Here is a 14069-nt window from a genome sequence, read left to right as displayed (position 1 = left end):
TGTTCCAGGTACTGGGCTAAATGCGTTACATTTGTTCTCTCATTTACACATGAGGACCCTGGAGTTTTGAGAGGTTAAGTGACCTGTTCAAGGTCGCAGAGATGGTGCTGGGATTAGCTCCCAGGCAGTCTGGCTGTGGAGGCCCTGATCTTGGCCACTGCAGTTCACCCACTCTTGAGTCTTAAATATGTAAGCAAAATGGAAAACTTCAGTGGTTCTGCCACTGTCCTCACATGGCTCAGGACTGCAGGATGCTCCCTGAGAGGGTCCGAGCCTTTGCTGCTCTCGCCTCCCTTCTCCTCCATTCCGCCCCTGTTCCTCTTCTTCCCTTCTCCAAAGGCCACCCCATCAGCCTGCCCGACTCAAAGCCAGGACTTTTTCTGACCTTCCATCCTTCCGCACAGCTCCAGAAAGGGATTCTCTCAGCAGGCTGGCAGAGGGTCGGGAAGCTCCTGGTGTCAGTTAGAAACGACAGACTGGGCCCCTTTCCAGGGTTGAGAAGGAGGCCCCCAAACGGCTTCCTGCTCATGGCTAATAATAACAATAATAATAATAGCTGACATGCTGGGCATATACTACATGTCAGCTGAACTGTGCACTTGTGGAGTGACCTTCGTAAATCCCAGAGCCTCTTGACCTTAGAAATGGTCTGGAGCTCAGCTGTGGAGAGGGCGTTCATTCTGCTCAGGTGACCCAGTGGTTAGAGCCTGGGCTCTAAAATCAGACAGGCCTGGTTCCAGGGGTAGCTCTGACACTTAAGAGCTGTGTGACCTTGGAAACTTTACTTACCCTCTCTGGGCCTTGGCCCCTCATCTGTAAGATGGATAGGAGAGGGTTTCTGTGATTATTAAATGATATCATTTGTTTTGAGTGCCTGGCACAGCTGAGTAAAGAGAAATGGAGAAAAAAACAGCTAGTGTTATTAGTATTTGTATTATGCCTAATTTAAGTGTGGTTCTAGGTGGACCTCATGATTTCTGTTCAGGAGGGGTTTTTGTGGTTTCTGTAAGAGTCTGGAGAGCATGTTGGGTCATCCTGATACTTGTCTTTTGATGCCCATCCTGGGTGGTTGAGGAGGATGGTCAGCTTCCAGAAGAACTCAGTGTGTGTGTGTGTATTTTCTCTTAACATGTCTGAATGAGTCAAAGTTATTATCACTGTATTTTTTAGTTTTTCTTTTTTTTCAGAAAGGAGATGTTTGGGCTGAAGCTGAAGAAGAGGAAGAAGAAAGCAGAGAAGGGGTTAATCCTAGCCAACAAGGGTGCCCAAGGTGAGTCTTTTGAGGGGTTGGGAGGGACCACCACCCTGGGGCCTGCAGGTCTCCAGGGTTGACCCCTCCTGGGCTGAGAATGGGATTCATTCTCCGAGGAGTGAGGTGGGAACTGTGCTGCCTTCTGAGTCTTCAGACCCTGCCAACCCCAAGTGTGGGCCCAAAGTGATCCCCCCCCTGCGCCACTGGTCATCTGGTCCCTTGGCCAAACAAGGGTGGGTGGACACCTGCTGGACCCCGGAAGGATTCCCCCCAAGGAGGCAGTGACAGGGTTCAAGCTCCCATTTCTGTTCTGATTTGCTCTGTGGCCCAGGATAAGTCACTCAGCAGCTCCAAGTCCCAGCTTCTCCCTTTGTTAAGTGGGCATGACGTGGGCTACTGAGCTGACCGCGCGGTCATGGGGAGAAGCAAGTGAGATTTTGAAAATCAGAGGGAGGGTAGCAGCTGCTCTGGGGGAGGCTTTACATATACTGTCTCATTTAACCCCTCCGTCATCCTACCAGAAGGTGTGGTTATCCCAGTTTCACAAATGAGGTTACAGAGATGCAGAGAGAGTAAGTGAAGTGTGGAAAAGACCAGCTGCAGAATTGCAGGGCTCAGTGAAAAACGAAAATGCAAAGCCATTGTTAAGAACTTATTAAGAATATCTGGATGGTGACTGCAGAGCATTAGGCCAAGGGCAATGAGTTCCTTCTGATCACAGGACCCTACAGGGCTGCACGGACCCGTGAAGCCAGCCTTGAGGATGGGAGGTGCAGAGCCAGGAAGCAATGGCATTGGGACATATTGATAAATCCAGGCTCTCAGACTTTCTGCGCTTAGAATGGGCAATTCCTTCTCCAGAAGAGCAAAGCTCCAAGTTACAGTGTGACCTGTGCCAGTGGAGGCCAGGCCCCATATCAGGGAGACACTCATGTGTATTGAATCAAATATGATCAACTGATTCCAACGCACAGGTCTGGGGTGGTGTCTGGAAACTTATGTTGGGTGGTCCTGACAGCAACTGGTTCAAGGCTAGCTTTCTGGACCATTTCTAAACCAAAGTGGTGCAGTGAGTCTGCTTTATTTTCACCCCTCTCGTCTCCTTGGAGGGGGGCGTCCTTCACCCTTCAGTGCCGTACCCTGCGGGTGCCCTGTAGCCTAACCTCCTCCACCTAACTCCACTCCTCACCCTCAGGTAAAACCTAATCTTACAATGGGAAAATACAGAGACTCATTCATATTAAAGTGTTGATAGTAATGATTAAGTCATTCTTGGATGGGACAGGAGAGGCATTACATTTTAGGTGGAGACAAGGCTTAAAGCTTAATAGAAGTACTTGTCTCTTCACTCAAGTTGAAGGTATCAGGGATTGGGTAGAAAAGACTCTGGGGTCTTTCCTGGTGTCCTTGAAATTATGACCCTGCAGTACGTCCTGGAGATACAAGGTTGAATAAGACACAGTTCCTTCCTTCAAGGACCTTATGAAAAATAATATCTATGACACATTGAATAAGCCCCTGCTGTTTTTTACTTTACATACATCATTCATGACTCTGAAATGTAGTTTCCTTTGCCCCTGTTTTATAAGAGGTTCAGAGAGGATAAGTGTTTGCTGAAAGTCACACAACCAATAGGTGCAGAAGCTGGCTCCTGAGGCTAGGTCAGTCTTACACCAGAGCCTGGGCTTTCCTACCCCATGGGTCAGCCTCCAGTTAGGGGCCCTTACTGACTGTGCAGCGGGGAAAGAACAAGCTGGTGGAGATTTAGGGCAGCCCACCGTAGGCGTTTCAGAGGAGCTGGCTCTCCGGGGCTCGTTTTAATTAGAGTCTTCAGCCCACAGAGCAAACAGCGGAGAGGGGTCAGGCGCCTCCTAAAAGTAAATAGCACCCATCCTGCTGGCCAGGGGCTGGCCCTGTGGGAGGCAGCAAAAACAAAGTCTACAGAACTTAGTGCGAATGGTTCTTTCCTTCTTGGCCTGACTGGGGAAGTTAGGACTTTTCTGGGTGAAATGTTTAGAGAGTCTCATAGTCTGTGGCTCTTACATCTGTGTATTTTGAGACATAATGGCTATGCCTTAATTTCATAAAATTCCAATGACCCTGACCCATCCATTAATTAGCTACCCAACGAGTAGTTGTTGGGTACCTCCCATGATCATCATTCATTCATTTATTTAACAAACATTAATAGAATGTCTGCTGAGCGTAGGGTCCTGTGCTCGGTTCTGGGTATGTAGTGGTGACACTGGATAGTTTAGAGGGAAGACAGCCCTGTGGAGGATTCTTCCGTGTGTCCCTCCAGATCTATTTTCCACCCTTGTTCACCTCTTCTCTGTCCCAGGAGGCTGACCTCTATGGATGCACAACCCAGGTTCCTTCCCCAAGGGGGTGCCCCAGCAGGAGGCCTGGGGGAGGGAGGAGTGTGAGGTCAGGACCCAGTGGTTGGATGTGTCCCTCAGCTGGAGGATGGGTGTCCCTCCTCCTAGGAAAGCTGACTAGACCCGACTTCTTCTCCTTGCACGTTCTGGTAACTGTTCTGTCTCCTCATTTTGGGGGCCTCCAAGTGGTATCAGCTTGGCTGCCATAGCCAAAGATAGCTGTACAACCCTTTGTGGTTTTCCTACATCCACGCCTTTGTAAAAAGTCCTCAAGTCATCCTGCTCTGGACGGGCCATCTGTTATCCATGGGGACCCTGATGCAGTAACTGCATTACAAGTGGAAAAAAGTGCTGTAAAGAAAATAGACAATGTGCTTACATGGAGACTATTGGGGGATCTCTTTTAGTGTGGTCTGAGAGGGGCTCCCTGAGCAGGGGGGTAATATTTAAGTTACAGCATTGAGGGTGAGCCCCCCAGGGGCGGGCAGGGAGAGCAGCTCAGGCGGAGGGCTGCCTGTGAAGAAAGACTCCAAGCAGGAGAGAGCTTGTTAGAAGGGATGGAAGTCAGCCTGTGTGACTAGAAAGCACTGAGGGTAGGGCCGGGGGGCAGGTAGGCCAGGAGGAGGAGATGGCAGTCAGGTAGGACAGGGAATTAGAGTTGCATGTGGACTTCGGATTTATTCTAAGTACAGTGGAAAGCCATGGAGGGGTTTTCAAAAGAGAAACATGATTTTTTTTTTTTTTTTTAAGAAGGTTGCAGTGGAGCTCCTTGGTGAGTAGATTGGAGAGAACATAGTGTCTCAATGAATGAACGAATCAGTCAATGAATGAGTGAATGTTAGCTATGGATGACGCTTTAGCTGACTGCCTTCCTGCCTCCAGGCCTGTCTCACCCTCCAGCATGTAAACCCCTAGAGGGAGGGGTCCACGTTTTGTTAATTCCTCCATCCTGAACATCTAACCTGGCCCAGTTTCTGGCATGTATAAGGTACCTAAGAATGTTCACTGTAAACCTGATTCTCTGACAGTTGCTCCTCATTCTTGAGGCCCTTGTGGTCAAGGCTGGGAGCATGGTCAAGGCTGGGAGCAAGGCTTCAGTTCATCTTCATGCTTCAAGGTGGTGCAGTCAGGCGCTGGCATTCCTTCTGGGCTCTTTGCAAGCTGGCCTTTTCTTTTGTTTCCCGAGTGAGAGAAAAGTCAGAGCAGGCTGCACGCATTCAGTCATCCTTTCTGTGACTACTGAACACCTATGAACCCCATGTCCACGAGCTCCTGTGGCATCATGGACTGCGTTATTCCACCTGTCTTCTGACTCGGTTCTGTTTAGCTTGGTTCACTGATTAATATCAGAGAACCAAAATATATCAAAGCTGGAAGGGGTTTAGAACTTATTAAATTGACAAGTTTACCAGTTGAGTCCCGTGGATCCCAGGGTTCTAAGAAATGGCTTTAGGGGTGCCCGAAGAGGGTGGTGGTGAGGTTGGCAGGAGGTCCCCAGCCCTGCATTCCACACACTTGTGTCAACACACTTGTGTTGTATATTGAAGTTCAGTATAAAATTAGATTTATGAAAAGGGATTAGGATCTGATGTCTTTGGGGAACATTATTCAACCTATGACACCTTGCTACTCAAAACTAGCCCTCAGACAGCCAAAATGGCCTCACCTGGGACCTTGCTTTTAGAAATGCAGGATCTTGGGCCCCACCCCAGACCTACTGAATCATAATCTGCATTTTAACAGCTTCCCAGGTGATTCACACTACATTTTGCTAATGAGGTTCAGAGGGAATAAATTAGTTGTCTAAAGTCAATGTGACAAGGTCATGACTTGAAAGCATATCTTTAAATTCATAATCCATAATTCCACAATACCAGGTATACAAATCTACTCTCTCTTTTTTTTGGAAACAGAAGATACATAGTATGTGTCTGGCTTTTCTGCCAATAAGATGTTAAGGTCCATGCGGTCAAAGACTGTCTTTGACCAGTCCTTGTACGCCTTACGGTGACTGGCATAGCCTGGACACAGAGTTGAGGCTCAGATTGCCACGGTGTGTCATATTTAATAGATCTGTCCCTTTTGTTTGCTTTTCTAGATGGTCAAGGTGAAGCAGAAGCACCACAGGAGGGGCTTTCTCACCGGGAAGGCATGGGAGAAGATTTGATATCTGACAATGCTTCCATCACTCCTGTCCCCTCAGCTCCTCCAAAGAGAAGGTACAGTATTGATACAAGCCATCAGCACACATTTGCTGAGCGCCTCCCCTCTGCCAGGTACTCCTGCAGGCTCTGGGGGAACAGAGAATAACACCTAGTCACTGTCTACAGGAGTGAAGGTCTGAGGCAGTAAGACTGAGTGTTTTGTCTCCTCTACTTTCTCTGTGGCAGTGCTGGCCAGGGTCCTGGCTCTACCAACGTCTAGTCTTAAATTTCCTGAGTTAAGGTACTCATGTCCCTCATTGTTCAGGAATGACAGCAGCAAGAGGAGACAGAATCAGGTGCTGTCCCTCACCTGCTCTTTAATTCATCAAGATGCTAGATGTCTTGGATTTGTGTTTGTCCCAAATGAGAAAGTGGTTCTTATACTACCCAACAAAAAGTCAGAACAAACTGGCCTTCTGCATGTAATTTGTTGTATCAGTTAGCTATATGTGTGTAACAAATAACCCCTAAGCTCAGTGGCTTAATATAAGCACTTATCATTGTTCATGAGTCTGTGGGTTAGTTTGGATAGTATTACTTGTTCCAGATAGTCACAGGTATATGACTGACGTGTCTGTTGTCATTTGGCAATTCTGCTAATTTTAGTTTGAGTGTTGGTTGATGGTGGGCTGGTCCAGTATTGCTTTACCTGGGACCACTGGCCTCTCCTCCATATGGTATTAGATCCTCCAGCAACCTATTCCAAGCTTATTCCAATGGTGGTGATGGCAGGGTTCCAAGAGAGAAAGTGGAAGTACACAAGGTCTCTTGAGCCCAGGCTTGGAATTGGCAAAAGTCATTTCTTCTGCATTCTGTTGGCCAATGCACGTCACAAGTCTAGCCCATGTCACAGCAAGAGGAGACTACAAGTTACAGGGTAAAAATCCTGGATACAAGGAAGCCAATAATTGGGGCTATCAATGCTTTCAGTCTACCATATTTGTTTATGTCAATTTCTTACTAATGATAATTCCTCATGCCATCCCTTCCTTTTCCATTCAGAGTTGTTATTATCAGTAGAGCAAATTAGTGCTTCCTTGTGTGGCAGATCCTGAGTTGGTATTACTGGGCTGTGACAGGATGGTACACAGCGTATGTGTGTAAGGGGAGGGGGGCAGGGGGCGGGAGACAGATGGAAATCAGAAAAGGTGATAGCTCAGAGGTTGACCCTTAAAAGAAGATGTGAAGTTTGTACGCTCATACTCACTGCAATGTCTCCTTCCCCCTACACGGCACCATGACAACTACCACCCCGCAAACCCCAGAATCAGGACTTCAGTTATTTTTTAATATCCTTTAACGGATCCTTTGCCATTTATTTCACTAAGATAATAGCATAGAATTAGTGGAGGAAGGCAGGAGAAAGAGAAGGAAGAAGTACTAGCCTTTTTCTTTCTCCTGGCCAGTGCATACTCCATCAATTAAAATTCTACCCACCTACCAATGTTCAATTCAAATCTGACCTCTGTAGTGATGTCTTTCATGCTTACTTTGGCTCTCACAAATATCTCTCTTCTCTGAAGTTCTATCACATTTTTTTCTATGACATGTTTTACACCTAATAGTTCTCCCTTTATCTGCTTTGGTCCTCTCTCCCTTGTATAGCTTGCTAGCTCTGCAAGGACCAAGATGATGGCTTGTTCATATTTGTTTTTCCTCTGAGACTAGCACAGAGTTTTCACATGGTAAATGATCAATACCGATTTGCCATTTTATTAATGAACAGATACCCTTTGATATCTACCCTTTCCTACATGCAATATTTCTTTTAATCCTCAGAGCAACCCTATGCAGTAGAAATTATTATTTCTATTTTTAGGTGAAGAAATTAAGGCTAATATCACAAAATTGGGGAAAACAAATATTCTAATTCAGATCGGCCTGACTCCAAAGCCTTGAGACTTTTACTAGTTTACTCTGTTCTCTACTGGACTCAATTATAATCAGCAGAAATGGAATGAAGTCAAATGCAGCAGTGTTGCTAGAAGGCAAGAGAACAGAATTCAATAGGAACTTGAGCTCAGTTTATATCCCACCCATTGCTGCTTCTGTGGCAACAGGGATTCTTCACCTCTTTGTTATTATCCAATCTCTAGATGCCCAGGTGTTGCACATCTGTTTTCAATTACTCATGACAGTCCAGATAAATGAAATCCCCTGGAATGTGAAAAATTGCTGAGATGACATCTTGGTCATTCTTCACAATTTCCTTTTTTACCAATTTTTTTTTTTTCAAAAGCAATCACAAAACTCAGAATTGCTATATTTACCAGAAATGGCAAATTGGTCCTCTGGATAGGATCAGACAGCAGATTAGGGAGATCCTTATTTAGACCCAGCTCTGCCACTAATTTGCTGAGGCATCTCAGTTTCTCATTTGGTAAAATAAAAAATAAGTGATACTGATAATCATACTCACAATAAGAATTGACATTTAGTCTTGCCAGGAACTGGGTTAAACCTTTATATGCCTTACATCTTTTAATTGTAGCAATCACTCCTTGTGGTAAGGTCTATTATTAGTGCCATTTTTTAGGATGGGAAAACTGAGTCATAGAGAGGTTAAGTCATGTGTCCATCTATACTTATCTCCTCCAGAGATGGAGAGAGAATATGTGATATAAATAAAAGCATGTGGAAATACCTGGGAAAATATTATCATGGCTTATGGATCTAAGGTAGGTTCTTACTTAATGAAACAAATATGTTAAACTTTCTTTCAATAGATCAAAACTGTTGACTAAGATCCACGATGGGGAGGTCAGATCCCAAAATTACCAAGTAAGTAGTGAGCTCTTCCTTCCAAGCCTCCCCAGCTCTTCTTGTGTGAATGAACAGCCAGACCCAGAGTGTGTACACGCTGCTTTGTGTTGTAGATTGCCATAAACATCACTGAGGCCCGCCAGCTGGTGGGTGAGAACATCGACCCAGTTGTGATCATTGAAATCGGGGATGAGAAGAAGCAAAGCACAGTGAAGGAAGGAACCAACAGCCCATTTTACAATGAAGTAAGTCACGGAGGTCACCAACTTCCTCTCCACCAGCACACTCTTCACCACCACTCTCCTGCATTCTTCAGTCAAATAGAAAAGCCGTGCTCCTCGTGACTGCTACTCGCTGAGCCTCCTTACAAAATTTAACAGACAAAGGAAAGGAGAGGCAAGGAATTCCTCCTGATTTTAAATTCATTGCTGTGTTTTCAATAGACCCATTTTCTTATTTCTTTTTTCAAAAATATTTACTGGAGTATAACTGACTTACAATATCATATTAGTTTTAGGTGTATAACATAGTAATGCAATTTTTTAATATATTATGAAATGATCAGCACAGTAAATCTGATTACCATCTGTCACCATACAAAGTTATTACAATATCATTGACTGTATTTTCTGTGCTGTACTTTACATCCCTGTGACTTATTTACTTTATAACTGGTAGTTTATACCTCTTAGGCCCCTTCACCTATTTCACACATCCCCCTAACCCCCCTCCCCTCTGGCAAACACCAATTTGTTCTTTGTATCTGTGAGTCTGTTTCTGTTTTGTAAGTTGTTCCTTTGTTTTGTTTTTTAGATTCCACATATAAGTGAAATCATACGGTATTTCTCTTTCTCTGTCTGACTTATTTCACCTAGCATACTTCCCTCCAGGTCCACCCATGCTGTCGCAAATGGCAAGATTTCATTATTTTCTATGATTGAGAAATATTCTATTGTGTGTATATACCCCATCTTCTTTATCCATTCATCTGCTGATGGACACTTAGGTTGCTTCCATATCTTGGCTATTGTAAATAATGCTGCAATGAACATAGGGATGTATGTACCTTTTCAAATTAGTGTATTTGTTTTATTCAGATAAATACTCAGAAGTAGAATTGCTGGATCCTCTGGTAGTTCTGTTTTTAATTTTTTAAGGAACCTCTATGCTATTTTCCGTAGTGCTTGTACCAATTTCTTATAAACTCATCTTCATGTGTCATAAGCTCTGAGTTTATATTCAATAAATGTGCTGGTTAGTGAGAAGATATACATTCTTTTGCATAGCAGAAACATTGAAAATTTAATTATTAATTTTGAAATAGGCATGCTGTGTTGGAAAGTACAACAGTGGTATTTTTCTAAGCAGCACAAAAATTGTAAAGGAAAGCATCAAAGAGAGACACAAAGCTTCTAAATTTATACACACTAAATTCTTGTTTTTAAATAAAAAGATTAAACAGTTTTTTAAAATGGTCAGAGATACAGAGTTTAAAATGATATATGTGAAAATATATACGATATATGTGTTTCCCCCTGATCTTTGATCTCTATCTAATCCCTTAGTGCCCCTCCCTGGAGACAGCCATTCTCCCCAGGCATTTGTGTATCCTTTGCAGAGATATTCCAGGCCTGCATAAGAATACAAACAGATACTGTAGCCAAATGGTAGCATTCTATACACACTGTCCTGGACCTCGGTCTTTTCACAAAACAATGTATCTTGGAGATTAGTCTGTATCGAGACATATAGTTCAGGGCTTCCCTGGTGGCGCAGTGGTTGAGACTCCTCCTGCCAATGCAGGGGACACGGGTTCGAGCCCTGGTCTGGGAAGATCCCACATGCCGCGGAGCAACTAAGCCCGTGCACCACAACTACTGAGCCTGAGCTCTAGAGCCCGTGAGCCACAACTACTGAAGCCTGCGCGCCTAGAGCCCGTGCTCCACAGCAAGAGAAGCCACCGCAATGAAAAGCCCATACACCGCAATGAAGAGTAGACCCCGCTCACCGCAACTAGAGAAAGCCCACGCGCAACAACAAAGACCCAACACAGCCCCCCCCCCAAAAAAGTAAATAAGTAAATTTATATACATATAAAAAAAGACATATAGTTCAATCTCATTTTCCCTTCTTTGCTGTAGAGTTTTCCATTGCATTGATATATTATAATTTACTAAACCAATCTCTCATTGATGGATATTAAATTTTTTTTCAGCCTTTGGGTACTACTTATAATGATATTTAAATGGCATAACTACAGTGAAGAGTATATGCATTTAAAATTTGATATGACCACATTGCCCTCCAAAAAGGTAACAATTTGTACTCCAACTAACAGTGTGCAAGAGTACTTGTTCCCCCCTAGGCACTTCAACACCATGAATGTCAAAAACTGCAGTAAACTCTTAATTAATTTTTTAATGAGAGTAGTAATTGAAAAGGCAGGCAGAGAGAGTATGCATAATAAAATATATAGAAAATTCCCAAATCACATTTGAGCTGTTAACCCCTTTCCTCTTTATCATTCTTGCCTCTGAGACTTTTACGATGTGTTTAAGTGACAGTTTTCTCCTTTCTGTTCTACGCCTCACCTCTATCACATCTTTCGGCCTGAATGTGATATGAAATAACGTGCATGAAAATGCTTTAAAACTGCAAAGCTCTACAGATTTGTTGACGATTATATTAATGTTTGCTTTGTGCATACAAGTCCTGGATCTAAATGACATTCAACTAGGCTAAGTGTAATCATTGGGAAATCAAGTAAAAAACAAAGAAGTGGAATTAAAAATCTTTGTTACAGAATTGGACTCTAATTTTTCAAGCCCAAATGTCATCAGATGTTGAAGGAACCAGTTAGTAGAGGCCGGGGAATATTTCCTAGCTAGAAAAATGTGTGTGGGTTCAGAGGTCCAGGGAACATATGTGAGGCAGCTAAGTCTGAAATACTGTATGTGAAACTCAGTGGAAGGCAATAAACATTAGAACTAATTTATTGGTCCAAAGGAACCCCCAGCATCTCATATACCAGAGAATGAAGAAATTCATGCAAGTGTTTTGCACATAAAAGAAATTCTGCACACGGAAGTGCTTAAAAAGTTTGAACATATATATGAAAAACTTCCTGAAATGTTATACATAGTTTCCTGTTCTCTTAAACAGGAGACACTGAACATAACGTAACTTTTCATTGATATTGAAGGATGGCCATTTTGAAGGTCTCTTATTATGGTATATGATGACATCTTTCAGCTTTCACGTTTTGGTTTTTCTGTGTTGCCTTTAACAGCAGGTTGTTAGTGGTCACTTCTCCCTTTCCTACTGCTGTCATTTTCGTCTCTAATGTCCTTGTGTCATTTCTCCATCCTGCAGCTCAAACACAAAACAATCCATGAAACAACTTCCTACTGGCCTCCGCCAACCCCATCAGTCCTCAAAACACACAACCCACAGCAAAGCACTACACTAGTTTTCTACATGAGGCGCCTCATACCTGACATTTGGGAGACACTCAATAAAGTTCCAATGGTGAAACATCTAGCACTTGAATTCCTTTTATGATAACTTGAGGAGAACTCAGCTTTGGTCCCCAGCCCAGTGATAGCTAGCTATATGACTCCAGGCATGTCTTTTAAATTCTTTCATCTTCAGTCTTTTTAACTGTAGAATATGGAGACCAGTCTATATATTTTCTTCAACTCTAGAATTCAATTGCTTTCCTCAAATTAGAAATCTCCCTTACCCATAATTTCTTTTCATTCCTTCCCTGGTCAATCTTGGGAATTTCGCAGGGATGCTTGAAGCTGAAAAATCCTGAGAAAATCAAATTTTAATCAAGTTCACTCCAAATTAAAACCACACTGTGATATACTTTCACTCATCATTATATATAGGCAACAAATAAATAGATAGGTAGATAGATAGATAGATAAATGTAAAAGAATTGAAAATTCAATGCTTGGCAAGGGAATGACTATTTTCATATGCTGCCAGTGGGAATGTAAAATGGCTTAGCTCCTTTGGAAAAAAAATTTATGCTAGCTACTAAAAATTTACAGGCACACAAGCCATGACCCAACAATTCTAATTCTCATGTCCATTTTAGAGGAAAACTTACAAATATGTTGTGTAAAGATGTAATTGGTGATAGTCTTTCTTTTTCTATTTGAAAAAAATTGAAAACAAATTAAATGACTTTCAGTAGGGGAGGGCCAATCAATTGATGATACAGTTATGTCATTGAGAACCTTGCAGCAATTTGTTAGACAAATGCAGATCTAAATTTATTCCAAGAACAGAGTTCTTACATGCAAGCCAGGAATTTATGGTCAGAATGAACTTTATGTTTTCCAGTACTTTGTCTTCGACTTCATTGGGCCCCAATTGCATCTTTTTGACAAGATCATCAAAATCTCAGTAAGTATATCATTGCTGGTGGGGGTGAGGGGAGGTGGAAGAGATTCTAGGCTTTGGGAACTCTCTAGGGCAGCTCAGTCTGTTTAGGGATGAATAGATTCAGGAGTGTGAGTGTGGGTTGTTGAGTTTGAAACCAACAGGATAGAACTTGAAATAATCAGTGCAGAGGCATCTGGGAAGGAAAACAGACTCAAGAAAGATTCTATACTTGCTGGAAGCAAGTTGTAAGCTACCATCAAGCCATTGTGTAGCTTACTAATGTGGGAATGTGAAATATATATGTGAAGTATAAATGACATCTTAATAGATTGCCATTTTGAGTTGATTTCTTTCTTTTTATCAAGCAAATGTTAGTATTTCTCTCTTGGGGTGATAGCCACGCTAACAATAATTAGTCACACCCTCCCATTCCCCTCCTATTTGGTAATAAATAGAGAAATAGGAACAAGAAGCAGGAAGCAACCCAATATATCAATAATGCTGAGTCGCAAAATGTGATTTGGAGCAAGTGGTTGCCATTTGGAGTCTTAATAGTTGCCTCTGAGTGTAAACATCAGGACCTGCCCATGGGGAGTTGGGTCTGCTACGAAGAGCCTTCCTCAGCCCTGCCGGGTGATTTCCTGTCTCCACAGATCAAGTCTGAGGAGTAGAGATGGAGAGAGCTTCCTGGTCCACACAGGTGCCTTACTAGGTTGGCCCACCATGTAGAGGGCAGGAATGAGAAGGAAAGTGCACGTGTTGAAGCCGTATCAGTCCAAATGAGGGTAGGGCAGGCCAACCGGGATCACTGCCAACTTCTCACCACTCAGCAAAGGAACAGAGAGCTGCGGATGGCTCACTGTATCTGTCTCACCAGTCTGAGAAATCTCTGCTTCTCCCATGAAGAGGGCAGTGGGAGTGTGTATGCCTTAAAGTGGTGGGGATGGGCAGGGGGGTTGAAGGGTAGGTGCTCTCTTCCCAATAAATTCTGAGAGAACAGAATTCCTACTTTATGTGACAACGTAAGACGTGTGGAGAATGAGGAAATGTTTTGAACAGTGACACCAACCCTGATCA

At 43.3% G+C, this 14069-nt stretch overlaps 1 protein-coding gene across 1 annotated transcript in view; it reads left to right on the top strand.

The window, feature by feature from the left end:
• FER1L6 (fer-1 like family member 6) overlaps positions 1-14069 on the top strand; it is a 124991-nt gene that overhangs the window by 6661 nt on the left and 104261 nt on the right. Inside the window, exons 2-6 of the mRNA XM_082363035.1 lie at positions 1188-1270; positions 5729-5849; positions 8561-8615; positions 8711-8842; positions 12951-13013. Of these exons, the coding sequence (XP_082219161.1) occupies positions 1188-1270; positions 5729-5849; positions 8561-8615; positions 8711-8842; positions 12951-13013 (454 nt within the window). The remainder of the gene's footprint in view (positions 1-1187; positions 1271-5728; positions 5850-8560; positions 8616-8710; positions 8843-12950; positions 13014-14069) is intronic.

Source organism: Balaenoptera borealis, assembly GCF_965194805.1.
Source record: "Balaenoptera borealis genome assembly, chromosome: 17".
Taxonomy (NCBI): domain Eukaryota; kingdom Metazoa; phylum Chordata; class Mammalia; order Artiodactyla; family Balaenopteridae; genus Balaenoptera; species Balaenoptera borealis.
Note: the sequence above shows the minus strand (reverse complement) of the source record. Positions and strands in the feature narration are given on the sequence as shown.